General features: G+C 45.7%; 1 protein-coding gene across 28 annotated transcripts in view; it reads left to right on the top strand.

Moving 5' to 3' along the window:
* Nucleotides 1-13761, top strand: part of NFIA (nuclear factor I A) — a 520766-nt gene that overhangs the window by 415765 nt on the left and 91240 nt on the right. For all 28 annotated transcript variants that reach the window (XR_011532492.1, XR_011532489.1, XR_011532488.1 and 25 more), the window contains 2 exons: nucleotides 5339-5456; nucleotides 11371-11498. Coding sequence is in view for 19 of the 28 variants with exons in the window: in XM_070592351.1 (XP_070448452.1) it covers nucleotides 5339-5456; nucleotides 11371-11498 (246 nt within the window). In the remaining 9 variants the exon portion in view is untranslated. The remainder of the gene's footprint in view (nucleotides 1-5338; nucleotides 5457-11370; nucleotides 11499-13761) is intronic.

Here is a 13761-nt window from a genome sequence, read left to right as displayed (position 1 = left end):
TTAACCTCTTCATGCCACAGTTCCTTCCTAGTGGCGGTGTGAGGATTTAATGGGATGATGTACTAATGCTCTTAGCCCAGTGTCTGGCCCATAAACAATGGTTAATAAATGTTAGTCCTTCTTATTGTCATGGTGATGGCCATAGCAGTGGCGGTGAGTTTTCATTTTACAATAATTGTTAGAATTATGAGATCCAAGGTACATAGGTAGTTGTTGGCAGGGCTGGGACTCCACCTCTCCCAGGCCTAGACCAGCACTTTTTCTGTGCCCTGGGATGTCTTTCTTTACGGTGCTCAAAATGCACTCAGTTTAGTTGGGTGGAAGATGTTAGCTATGAGATAAATAAAGAATGATAAAGCCTACAGTCAAGTACAAATGGAACAAATCAGGTTTTACAATATATGGAGCAGACAGGAAGTGCTGTGGTTGGTCCAGGCCAATCATGCCCACATGTGATTGGCAGTGGCTCCGTAATCTGTCACACGCCGGAAGGCGGTTAGCTGTGAGTGTCAGATGCCCAGCCTGACGTCCTAGGCAGACATTGGACAAGTCGTTAACCCTTGGCGATGTTTAGTTCCCTAATTTGCAAAAATGACACAGTACCATTATTGGCTAAGAAGTTCATTTTGTTGTATATGTCTTTTTGGTATTGTATATTGGTCAGAATGATGTCACCATTTGCTTATTTATGCTCTTTTGTCGTGCATAATGGGAAGCATGTCTTTCATACCTGTTTGCTCCCCTATAAGAGGTGACGTATAACCATCGTGACAGTTCTGTTTTCACTGCATCGTTTAGGCCTCCATCCCCTCTTGCCAGGACTCCTGATCAGCCTGCTGACTGATCCCCGCTCCAGAGTCGCGGTCCCCCCCGGGCATTCCGATGCTGTCATCACGTTGATGGTCCACAGATGCAGCAGTTACCACTGCCCTACTCAGAAACTGTCCTGGACCCCATGAGTCACTCGCTTCACTTCCTGCCTCCAGACCTGTGCACATGCTGTCATTCGCCTGGAAACACTCCCCTGTCTCTTCTCTGCCTCTCCAAATCCTAGCCATCCCTGAAGGCTTGGTTAAGTGCCGCCTCTCCCTGGAATCAGCCCTTTTTTGGATCCCACAAGCCAATGTGATCTATTACTCCTTTGAACTTCCCTGACACGTTGTTTGCATTTCTCCTGTGAGATTTAGCACATTCAGCATTGCATTAGGTATTCAGGTGTTATTTTTTCATTTCCTTAGGTTGTAAACCTTTTTATCATCTCAAGTTTAAGGCGCATATCATAGAGGAGAGTAGGGTGGTGTGATAGGAAAAGCACAGATTTCTGGCCAGATGTCCTCAAACTTTAATCCTGCCTCTTCCTCTTTCTTGCCTTTCTGTTCTCCAGGGCAAGTGACTTCACCTCATTCCAGGCTTATTTCTCCTCATCTAGAAATGTACTTTCCTAAAAAGGTTGTGTTGAGAATTAAATTAGGTCTAGTAAAGAAAGTGCTGATTGCAACACAGCTCCTTAGGGACTCAGAAAGCCACCTCCCGAGTTCCTGGTCACCTGTGAGCTCTCCAGATCAGAGACCCTGGGACACCTACCCTGTGGTGGGACACTGACAACAACCCCACCCACAGGCAGGAGCCTGTCTCTTTGGCCATGTCAGAACCCTTTCCAGTTAGCCGATGTTCTTGTGACACGCACAGGACTGGGGTTTGCTTCAAGACTCTTGAAGAAGGCAGAGTTTGAGTCTGTGCCTTATTAGCACAGCTTGTGAAACTCATTCTCATTTCAGAAATTTACTGATGTTAGAAAACTCAGGACACACATCACCAGTTTGTCAAGCCCTACAGTTAGTCACCAGACGTCCAGTAGACACCTGGGAAGTGTCCCAATGCTGCGAGGCCAGCTGCTGTTGTTTGCTGGGTGACAAATACAGTCACTAAGAGGCCCCAGGAAGTAAATGCACAGGGAGGTTAAGGACATTTCTGTAGGCTTAATCATTTTATTAATCTCTCTGAGATTAAGAGGTGGGCACACCATATTTATGCATGTATTTTGCTTCCTTCACCTATTCCAGCTCCCTTGACATTTTAAAAAGATAATCAGGGTAAAAGACATTTTTCTGGGGTAGAATGTGGTAGATGGCATGTTAAATCTAAGTACAGCTGGATGCTCACCACTAGGTTGAGGGCCCCAGACTTCTCTGCTCTGTCCAGCCGCTCCTCACGCTCACACCTTGCTCTGTCTTTCTTGCCAAGAGGGAGGGAGTAGGGCTCATGCGGTTTCCTCGAGCTTAGGAATGAAGCAGCTGCTCCATCCAGCGAGGCCTCAACCCCATCCTGAAATCTGTGAAGAAAATCTAAACGCGCCCGACACTGACCAGCTTCCTCCCACTTCTTTAGTTAATGAGAGATGTGCGTCTCTGAGCTCTGTGAGGCACAAACATTAATAAGCACCTCTTAGCTGCCAGGTTACTAAAAGCAATGCTGGCCAATAGAGGCCCCCATTGGAGTCATCTCCTCCCTCCATGGCCTATTTCATACATAAAACATTATGAAATAAAAGGGGAAATTATGCAAATAAATTTAATATAGAAAGCAAATTAGGGAATGACCAGCAAAATTATTAATTAGAGCTCTGTTTACACTTATTGTGAAACCTAACCATTCATTTTTGAACTAAACAAAGGCCCTTCCTCCATTGAAGCCTGTCATTGAGAGATGTGTTTGAATTTCAAAAAGTATATGTGAATATCAGGGTTTTCCATTTCCTAGTGGTGACCGTTTTTATATAATGACAGTTATGCTTAAGGTTTAGACACTGCTATTAATCAGATAACTAACTGTGTATTCTAAGCAATCATTGTAACCACTCCCCATTCCTTGATTCCGTAATTTTATTACAGCACCCTGGTTCACCGGGTTTCCCCACCAGTGATTATGGGAGTCTCCCCCATGTTCCCCATTGCCATTATTACCACACTCAGGAAGTCAACCAGTTTTCTTTTTTTTTTTTTTTTTTTTTAAAGATTTTATTTTTTCCTTTTTCTCCCCAAAGCCCCCCGGTACATAGTTGTGTATTCTTCGTTGTGGGTTCTTCTAGTTGTGGCATATGGGACGCTGCCTCAGCGTGGTCTGATGAGCAGTGCCATGTCCGCGCCCAGGATTCGAACTGATGAAACACTGGGCCGCCTGCAGCAGAGCGCGCGAACTTAACCACTCGGCCACGGGGCCAGCCCCTTCTTTTTTTTTTTTTTTTTTTTTAATTTTATTTTTTTCCCTTTTTCTCCCCAAAGCCCCCCGGTACATAGTTGTGTATTCTTCTCTGTGGGTCCTTCTAGTTGGGGCATGGGGGACACTGCCTCAGCGTGGTTTGATGAGCAGTGCCATGTCCGTGCCCAGGATTCAAACCAACGAAACACTGGGCCACCTGCAGCAGAGCGCGCGAACTTAACCACTCGGCCCCGGGGCCAGCCCCACAACCAATTTTCTTGATCCTAAATCCTAAATCCCTTATATCAGCCTCCTCTCCATTCCTCGAGTTTAGACCATACCCCCATTTGCCTTATTTTGGTGACTCCACTGGCCTCTCTGGTTTGCTGATTATATTCTTCAGCTGCCCACCACCCATGCCCACCCTCAGGACTGGGTAATGTTTCTAGGTTAGAAACACAGATTTGATGGTAGCCTTTCCACACTTTGTTGGTTCTCTTTTGACAACAATCACTTCCATTTGACCAGTGCTTGCTACCTGCCTCCCTGTGTCAGGGATCGTATGAGAGGCTGGCAGTATAACCCAACAGTCCCCAGTTATAGTGGAGCGTGGTAAGTGCTGTAATTGCCTGTAAACTTGGAAGTCTGCTGGACTCAAATTCATGTGCCTTCGAGAAACCTACAGACTGTTCGTGACCTACCTAACTCTCCCTTTCCCCATGTGTTGTGTACTACATTGTACAAAGTTATCAGAAATCCAGTGTGCGTTTGCTCTTCTCTTACCTTGTCAATGCTGTTCCCTCTCCGTTGAGTGATTCCTGCTTGTGCTTCTAACATTCTTCTGGGCGTCACATTTTCTGAGGCCCTTTTACTCCTTTGACTGCTTACCCTCAGTGGGGTTAGATGCCCCTTCTGTGCAGCCCCGTCAGTGTAGGAATAACTCTAGCAAAGGGCTCATCAGACTGTGTGGAAATTAACCTGCCAGCCTCACCCTCTGGAGCTGAGTCAGGGTCTTCCATCCAAGGGCCTTCCTCACTCAGCACAGCTCTTGGCAAGAGCAGACTCAGTAATCATGTGTTGAAAGAATGAAAGTCCCTGGTTCGTGAGATTCCTAACTATCCTTTCTTTTTATGAATATTAGCCTCTACTTTATTTATTTATATATCCGTTTATATGGGCTTAACTCTCAAACCATTCCCTCAACACGGGATATATGCGTCTGTTACTCCCACTTTTGCATAATCTTTCAAGAGAAGAGATTATTTGCATTAATATAGTTGTACCACTAATTTTACACAGTTTTATAAGATGTTATTTATTTATTCATTAAAAAAATATTTATTAAAGCTACTACTGTAAACAAGACATCTTGAGGTTCCAGGACAGGAAAAATATAGGGAATTACATCTCACACAGAGGTCAGCTCTGAAAATCACACATAGTCAGAATTATCCTTAACAATCCCTTAAATCAGATGGCAGATTCTTCTATATAAATGTTTTCTGCTTTGTGAGCCATATGGTCTCGTTGCAGCTACTTATCTTTGCTGTCTAGTGTGGAAACAGACAATATGTAAATGAGTGGGTGTGGCTGTGTTCCAGTAAAACTTTATTTACAAAAATGATGGCTCAGGACCTGCCTTAAATTAGAAGCTGGGACAAAGATTAAATTAAATGTGTAAGCAGGGTGCTGAGGAGACTCAGAGTAAGGACAAATCACACATGAAAGATTAATCTGCAGTTCTAATTCCAAAATACACATGAGTGGACTCTATCAGCATCAGACCAAGGTAGAAAAGCCCACGGAATGTTTCGACTGGTCATTCAAGAGAAGTTTCATACCAAAAAATGGAGGTATTTTTGTTAAAAGCATCCAGGAATGTTGCAACTTTGGTGACAATTTACCGTTTCACAAAGAGGAAAGACGAAAGGTACACTAGGATAAATAAGCCTTCCGGTGTAGACGATCTTTATTGTTAACCTCTTTTGAGATCAGAGTTCATTACTCATTATTTTGGATAAACTTACCATATAAATTTGAAAATAAAATGTGTCAAATGCAACACTGAAATATGCTCTTGTTGATCTTTTATTCACAGAATTTAACTGATGTTTCCTTTTTCTTTTTCTTTTTATTCTAGCACCAATAGCTGCAGGAACTGGCCCAAATTTCTCTCTGTCAGATTTGGAAAGTTCTTCATACTATAGCATGAGTCCAGGAGCCATGAGGAGGTCTTTACCCAGCACGTCCTCTACCAGGTAATCTGATTGGCGGCTCTTACAGAGGTCCTGCCTCATAGCTACGCCCTGGGTGTTAACTCTGGGCCTGCTAGGCAGTTAGCAATGTGCCTGTGGTAGCAGACGATGCTAGAGAGGTAGGTTCAGCCCCACAGGCTTTCAGTCTCACTGGGAAAGAAGTAAATACCCATGCAGCAGAAATAAATAAATGTATCTTCACCCAACAGTAAAAACAGTGAGCTAAATAGTGTGGCATAGGCTAAAAATAAAGAAGTCCTTATCCGAAAAGAGATGACTGCTCATCTGTAGATGTTTTCTGGGCTGGCAAGATGGAGAGGACAAGGAAGGGGTCCTCGGGCGGTGAAGACTGAGGAAAGATGTGCAGGAGGATGGGTGACCCATCGCGTGTGCCCAGGAAATGCAGGACAAGACCTGAGCAGGGGAAAGGGTGTGTGTTTTGGCTTGTTTGGCAGAAAAATTGACACTGGTGACACCAGTCCCAGCTCAACAATGACATTACAGCTCTATTTCCTGCTGAGCCTTCAAAAGTCTCAAAATCCATTCTGCTGGAGTTGCCCTAAGAGATGAAACCTATTTGATATCTTGATGTGAGCTTATAAAAGTGAATGCAATCCGATATCAGGGTGAGGCCAGATCATAAACCCCATTGCACTCGGAGACCTTAAAGAAAATAAAGCTGGAGAGCATAGCAGATAACCAGGCCAGGTTCTGGAACCCCTGGAGGTCACAAAGCCAAAGTCACAGTGAAGCGTTTTGCAAGACCCTGTTGTCTCCAGATATCCTGCACCCAAGGGAAAGGGATTAGGCATTAAAGCCACAGTACTCTTTTACAGATTGGCTTTAGCACTGGACTGTGATGACAAAGAAAAGAATGGTGCAGAATGATCTTTAATGTTTGCGTACTTTGCAGAAAAATGTTTGGCAAAGGTGTATTCCTCCTAAAGCAAGTACTGGAGTTTTATGATTTAAAACAATGGCCAGATTACAGAGATATTCCTTGGTAGAGATTCATTCTTACCTTGAATTTATATATTTTAACCATCATTACTTAAAAAAAATATCAGCTTAGTCAATACTAATAATACCTTGAAGACGATTAAGGAAACATCCCCACCAAATCCCACCGTGAGCTTTCCTGTGGTGTAGATGTTCCCCTTGGCTCCCTTCAGCTCGTCAGGAAGAGAAGTCTCAAGTCAGAGTACGTTTATAATAAAAGAGTAAGCTGGGGAACACACTGGCATTAGCACATGTTGAGAATCTTGGCCGTTTGCTGATGGAAGAGAGGTTGTGTGTGACTGTGCTGAGCCAGCCTGAGCAGCTCTGCCAACACTGTGGGCAGTGACTCAGTGTAGGGTTGACGGGCTGCCTGTCGTCATATGTGTGCTGTGCACAGACCACAGGTGTCCCAAACATCCATGGTTTGGGGGCATGCTCCTCACCAACCATTCTGTCCACTTCTCCAGCTCTTTTGTTGTGAGTCTGGGAGTGGAAACCTCGTGGTTAATGTCATTTAAAAGGCTGGTGTCAATCTCATGTTCTGCAAATAACTAACACTGATAAGGAGCTAATTATAAACAGCATCAGTAGTTAATGACTCAGTAACATGTTTGTTTTACTCTCGTTAGACTTTCCTAGGATGATTTTTTTTAAAAAATTATTCTTTAAATATGTAGACTCAGCAGAATTATCTGCATACAGGTTAGAAAATGTGCCCGGAAGAATACCCCAAATTTACATATAGAAAATTCATCAATCAATCACTGTTTGTTCCTCCTGTGCCAGTATTAACTGGCCACCTGCTCTGAGACAGGCACCGTACTAGGTGTTTTACGTATAACTTAGTCTTCACAATAATTTTACAATATAGACAGTGTTGCCATCTAACAGTGGATCAACCCAAAGCTCAGAGAAGTTAAGTAACCTGCCCAAGATCACAGACCTAGTAAATGGTAGAGTCTGCATTCAAAATCAGGTCCGTTGGAACTGAAATAACATGCTGTTTTACCACGGAGTCCTCTTAGAAATGGGGCTCTTTCAGTAAGGAACAGGAGAATATGAGGCCCTCAAAAGGCAATCTCGAGCATCTCTACTCTTCCTGGACACTTAGCAGTTGTTGCCTTGAGTTATTATTGCTGTCTTTGAGGTATGTGCATGTCCTGCTCCCCATCTAGACCGTAAGTCCCTTACAAGACAGTGTCTAACTCTTCCACTTCAGCAAGAAACATCTATTACGTACTGAGGATACTGTCCCAGGCCCCGTGGATATAAAGTTAAGTGGCAGGAGCTTTACAGACTGATGGGAGACACTGGTAAGGGAGACACAGGGGAATTTTCAGGTGCTGTGAACACTCAGCAAAGAGGCATTTTGCAGTTTCATGGGTATAAAGTAAGTCTTCTGGGCTTTGCACATAGTAGGAATTAAGCCAATATTTGGAAGGCAGGTGATAGTTATGCCTTAATTTCTGGGTAGAATTGCTAGGAACACGAGAAGATTCCACTCACAAGAGGAGATGGTGTGTCACTCCTTCGAAGAACATCTGCCCCCCTCTAGTCTAGGGTCTCACCACTGGCTATGTTCCTCGGGTGTCTCTGGGAGAACAGAATCAGTGTGTGAGAGAGCCAGGAGCAAGAAACCAAAACCAGTGACTAACTCATAAATTAAAAGAAATAGAAGGAGGGGCCGGCCCAGTGGCATGGTGGTTGAGTGTGTGCGTGCTCCACGTCGGTGGCCCTGGGTTTGCAGGTTTGGATCCTGGGCGCGGACCTACCACCACTCGGCAAGCCATGCTGTGGCAGTGTCCCACATAAAGTAGAGAAAGATTGGCACAGATGTTAGCTCAGCAGCAATCTTCCTGAAGCAAAAATAAAGAGAAAGAAATAGAAGGAGATTGTTAGGCACTAACTGTAGGTTTTGTGCCCCTTCATAGTAAACATCTCCAAAATCATAGAAGGGGTAGTATAAAAAATTGGGATAAAATATATTTTTTTATCCAAAAAAACTTCATTGAGATAAACCAGCTATCAGGTTTGTGAAGTTAGTAAACTTTGGGAAGCCCTCCACCTGTCCATCCTGGCACTTCTAACTTTCTTCACCTCTGGATCTTTTTCTCTCCTCCATCCTCCAGATGTTTATCCTGTGTCAAGCCCTGAAAGGCCTTGCCTTCAAGCAAAGGTGACAGCTAATAACTGCACTCCTTCACCTGTACGATTTAATGCCTGCATGGTGTATTTGCATTTTTTAGAGGAGACTAAGGAAATCAAAAGCTTTAGAAACTCAGAAAAATATTAATAATGGGAGAATGACAAGCAGTGAAGTTGGCCTTTTGAATTGGGTCTCACTGAATCATGACGCTTGGGCAAGTGCTTGTTACAGTAGGTACTCATATGGCTGTTCCTAAGTCAATAGCTCAGTTCAGCAGTTTTTGAGCATCTGCTGTTAGCCAGACACTGGTGGGCACTAGAGATTTTTAAAAAAAATACTCCCTTTCTCCACAGATCTCGCAGTCCCATCAGAATATGCAGGTCTTGCTTTTGTTTGCTAGGCAACGTAAGGGAAGTATTTACTTTTTTCCGATTTGTATTCTTCCACCTTCCAAAATGATTTCAAGTGGCTTTCAACTTTAAAATAGAACAGGTAGTATGAACTACAGAAAGAGAGGCCGGGGCCACATGGAGAGACAGGAGAGACTGTTGTACCAAGAACCTGCCCCGAGAGTTAGGCCTTCCACTTCGCCCCGAGATTCCTGGCTGCCATGGCAAGAAGGGAAGCACTAGGTTATATAATCTGTATATTCTCATAAAAGGAAACAACAAGAATTCAATCAAAGAGACTGTATTTTTTCTGGTTTTATTTATTAGAAGGAATTTTTTGTGTATATCCTTTTATAAAGAACTTCAGTAGATTCAGTTTTACATAAAGCATAGAACAGTACTTCAACTGACTGTTTTTCATCCAACTTCAAGGGAAGCCAAGCCAAGAACACTAAATAAGCTATTAAAGGTTTCTCTTTGGTTGCTGAGTAGCAGGCTGCAGAGATGGTGCTTTCTGGTGGTCTGGATCTAATGAGAGTAGAACTCAGAGGCCAAGAATACTGGAATGCCTACTCTGATCATTAGGATTTCTTGCCTTAATTGAGCCCTCCGCATTTTTTTATTGTGACACAATAGCCTCTTAACCATCTCCCGCCTCCAAGTTCCATCCCCTCTTGTCCCTGTGCTTCTCTAAAGCCATCACCTGCACAGCTACCAGAGTGACCTTCCTAAAATACAACTCTGATGTCACTCCCTGTTTAGACTTTTTCAGGGAGTCCCCGTTGCTTGTCGGGTAAAGTCCAGACATATGACGTCCATAACCTCCACCCCCTTTTCAAAAGCTGTTCCCTTCCTTCAACTTCATACCAGACACCTGGCAGGTCTCTGCACGGGTCACACTTTGCTCATGATGTCGTTTCTGCCTGATCCTCACGGCCCTCCTGGGAGTGGTGTTCAAAACATCCGACAACGTGTGTGACATGAGCATACCAGGCTGCCCGCCATGAGCTCAGACTCGGCCTGGAATGCCCCTCATGTACCAGACATTAACCGTTTAGTTTTTGGATCATGAGGGTGTCCTGGGGCCAAGATGATCAGCTGCACACAGACCATGTCTGCCCTTTCCTTCTCTCTGCCTGTCCCCTGGACACTCCCAATATTACAGACAGCTCTGAAACCGTCTCCCCTGGCAGCCTCCTCAACCTCCCAGGCCTGGCATTGCTTCCTCCCTCCCTCGTCTGACCCACTATATCCCACATGTGGTTCCGTCATAATACCTATGTTTCTCTTTTGCACAAGTTTGTTTACCTCTGTCTCTTCGTCCACTGGACTGTGAACTCTCTGGAGACAGAGGCCGTATCTGACCCATCTCTGTGTCCCAGCATCTAGCACAGCAGCTGGCATGTAGGAGGCACACAGTAAGTGATGAACGAGAGCATATTGGGAATTCTGTACCATGGCGCACAAGAAAGAGATTTACCATCAGGCACTCCCACCAGGTCTGAAATCCACCCATTCCGGTATGTTAGAGGCATTAGCAATTAAGGTAATTAGAACAAGATTAGCAATATGTACCGTTTCACTACCTTTTCACGCCTGAAGCCTCAAATTGGGAGAAAAAGTGAGTCCTGCAATTGGAGGAAATGGGCTACATTCTGGGAAGTTCTCAACCATACCTCTCCAAAAGTAAAAAATCTCCAAAAACAAAATATCCCAAACTTCATTTTGGTAATTTCTGTAGGCATAAAAAGAGGAAGGGCATAAAAATCCCCAGCCTCTCTTTTTGGCACGTCTGTCATTCTCACAGGGAAATGCTCTCCTTCCTCGTGTTTTTGTCTCTGGTGTCCAGTTTTATCTCCAGTGTCTAGTCAGCAAATAGTTTTTGAATGGACAAATCCAAGTGGAAGATGACAAACATGTCAAAAAGAAAAAGCAATCCACGCTTTCCTTGAAGGGTCGTTTGCCCTGACTTCTGTCCTCTCTGGGGTGCCATCAGGGTTGATGTGACGTCTAGGGACATTGCCGATGGCCCCGTCCCAGCCACTGCCTGAGGAGATGCAAAATGTGGCCTTGCTGCGGACACTTCCAGGTGGAGACAGGAGCAGGCGCCAGCCCTCAGCTCTTCAAAGGAAAAGGGACCGGATGTTGCGGCAGCAACAACTTGAGTGACAATAAAAGTCAGACCTGGACACTTGAAACAACACAGCCCCAAGACTTTGTTCCACATCCAGTGACTCGCTGGGCTGCACAAGAGCCCGGATAGAGTCCTGGGTACCCTGAGTGGTCAGTGGCTTCCCCCCTCGACTTCTTTCCACCAGCGACGCAGTGTCCAGGAGAAAGGTGGTTGGGATGGCTTTTAAACACTCCCCATTTGTTCTTCCAGCTCCACGAAGCGCCTCAAGTCTGTGGAGGACGAAATGGACAGTCCTGGGGAGGAGCCGTTCTACACCGGCCAGGGCCGCTCCCCGGGCAGCGGCAGCCAGTCCAGTGGCTGGCACGAAGTGGAGCCAGGTGAGGGCGGGGACCGGGCACCAGGTGGAGATGCAGGAGTGGGGTGTGTGGGGCGGGCGTGAGGCGAAGATGGGGTGGGACACCAGGCACGAGGCGGAGATGCAGGGGCCCGAACGCGAGGCTGACACCCGCGGGGCAGGAGGGGCGCGAGCCTAGAGCAGCGCAGCATCCAGCGTGAGCGCGCATGTGTCGCAGCTGCCCATGTAGGTGGCCGTGCCAGCCAAGGAGGAGGCTGGGAGTGTGTGTGGTTTTTCACGTGCTCACGTTCTCTCCTGCCATCCAGCATCCATCTGCCTCCGATTCTGTTTCTATGTTAGCTGCTTTCTCGGAGTGGTTCTGTGGAGTATCTTTTAATAATCAAATAAAAACCTGTGAACTTTTTCAGCTGGATTGATAACGTTAGAAAGGAGAACAGGTTGCCTGTGCTACAGTTTATACTGGGATTTTTGTAAAATGAGGAGACTCTTAAACCTACTTCCTGTTACCGGGTGTCATCATGCTTTTCTGTTGAAATGGAAGAACAGCCTCTACTTCCGTCTCTAGTGAACTAAGCAGATGATGGTTGCTAGTCTAGCCTCCCGGGCTATCCAGTCTTGGCTGTGGAGTCTTGAGAGTAACATGAATCATTCTGGTAGCAGAGCTTTTTGAAACCTTTCTCAAGATCTAACCTCCGTGGGCCAGGGGCCGTCTGCTCCAGCGCTTCCTCGATGTGTAGAGTCAAATGGATATGGAGGATGGAGGGTGGGCTTTGGAACTGACAGGCAGAGTGGAATCCTGGCTCTAGCCCTTGCCAGCTGTGTGATTATGGGCAAATTCCCTAACCTCTCTGAGCCTGTGTCCTCATTTTTATAATCTTTTGATAAAAATAGCTATTTCAACATTCTTAAGAGTTGAATGAGGTAACATACATAACCCATTTAAGAATTATACCTAGCACAGAGTAAGTTTGAAACAGATGTTTTCTGACCATTCTCCCCCAACCCATGCCTCAGAGTAATTCCCTGCGAGAACAGAGGAACACCAAGAAAATCTCTGAAGAAACCCTTGGTCTTCAAATTTAACGGCTTTCTCTCCTCCCTATCAAAGCCCCTCCTCAGTGGGAGTGACTATGAAGGAAGGCACAGGGAGGTTTTGGGGTGATGGAACTGTTGTGTATCCTGATTGTGGGGGTGCTGAAGCTGCAAACACTCCTAGAAATGTATACCACCCCCATCCCTGGCCCCAGGCAGTTCTACTGAGTGGTAGTTAGAACAGAACGAAATAAAACCTTCAGCACCCTTGGGTGAGCGGAGTCCTCTATCTTGCTCCCTTTACTAAAATGCAGAACTTCCCTCTGCTTTGCCTCTGCCTGACCTCTCACTCGCTCTTCATTCATTCACTCACTTGTTCAGCAGCCTTCCTTGGGAAGATTCTCTGGTGAGACGACGCCTGGCTCTGCAAACTCAGGGATGGATGGGGGCTGTGGGTCCTGCTTTGCAGGGATCCAGGCTTGGGGGTGGGAAACAGACACGTGGGATCGTCGTGAGGAGACATGGGACTTGGCGGGTGGGTACTAGCCTCCGCTGCTTTCTGGTTGTTAGCGGCAGGTCCCCTCCAGAGGCCGCACGTCAGCTCCACGCCACACTTAGTACATGCCAGTTCGCCTGATGTGGCTAAGAGCAGGCCAGGCTTCAGTGAGGGTGGCAATACTGGCTGCCCTGTCCAGGCCTGTGCGGGAGCGTGCCCCGGTGCAGCATCAGTGAGGACCCACGTGCTGTTGGACGTTGCGAGGCCTGAGGCTTCTTTGAACCCTTTGTAAAAGGCTGAGTAGAGTCCTGGCCAGTTCACCTTCCTCAGTGAAAGTTGGAATCACAATATATGGGTTTGGCACATCCTTGCTGGGGTCTGGAACTGACGTCATCTTGTGTGTATTGAAGCTGCTCTGTGTGTTGATGTCAGGAAGCTTCTCCATCCGGAGACTCCTCTTGGGGTCCTTAAGTAGATTTCTTTTGGTCATATTGGGGTTAAATGTAGAATCTTTGACCCAATGACTCCTTTATTTAGAGTAACTCCTGTTCCTGTCTGCACGTTATGATCGTAATTGATCATAAATCTTAGCATCTGAATGCCAATATCCTTGCAGTTATTAAATAACTAACATTTAATAGCTGAAGCCTTTTGGGGGAGAAGACAGATGTGAGTGTGTGTATTTCATAGAAAAATCACCCACAGTTAACCTTGTGCTCTTAGACGCATTCTCCCTGCTCTGCCCCTGTTTCCTTAC

This window comes from Equus przewalskii, chromosome 24 (genome assembly GCF_037783145.1).
Source record: "Equus przewalskii isolate Varuska chromosome 24, EquPr2, whole genome shotgun sequence".
NCBI lineage: Eukaryota > Metazoa > Chordata > Mammalia > Perissodactyla > Equidae > Equus > Equus przewalskii.
The sequence above is the reverse complement of the archived record's forward strand: the minus strand, read 5'-3'. Positions and strand labels throughout refer to the sequence as shown.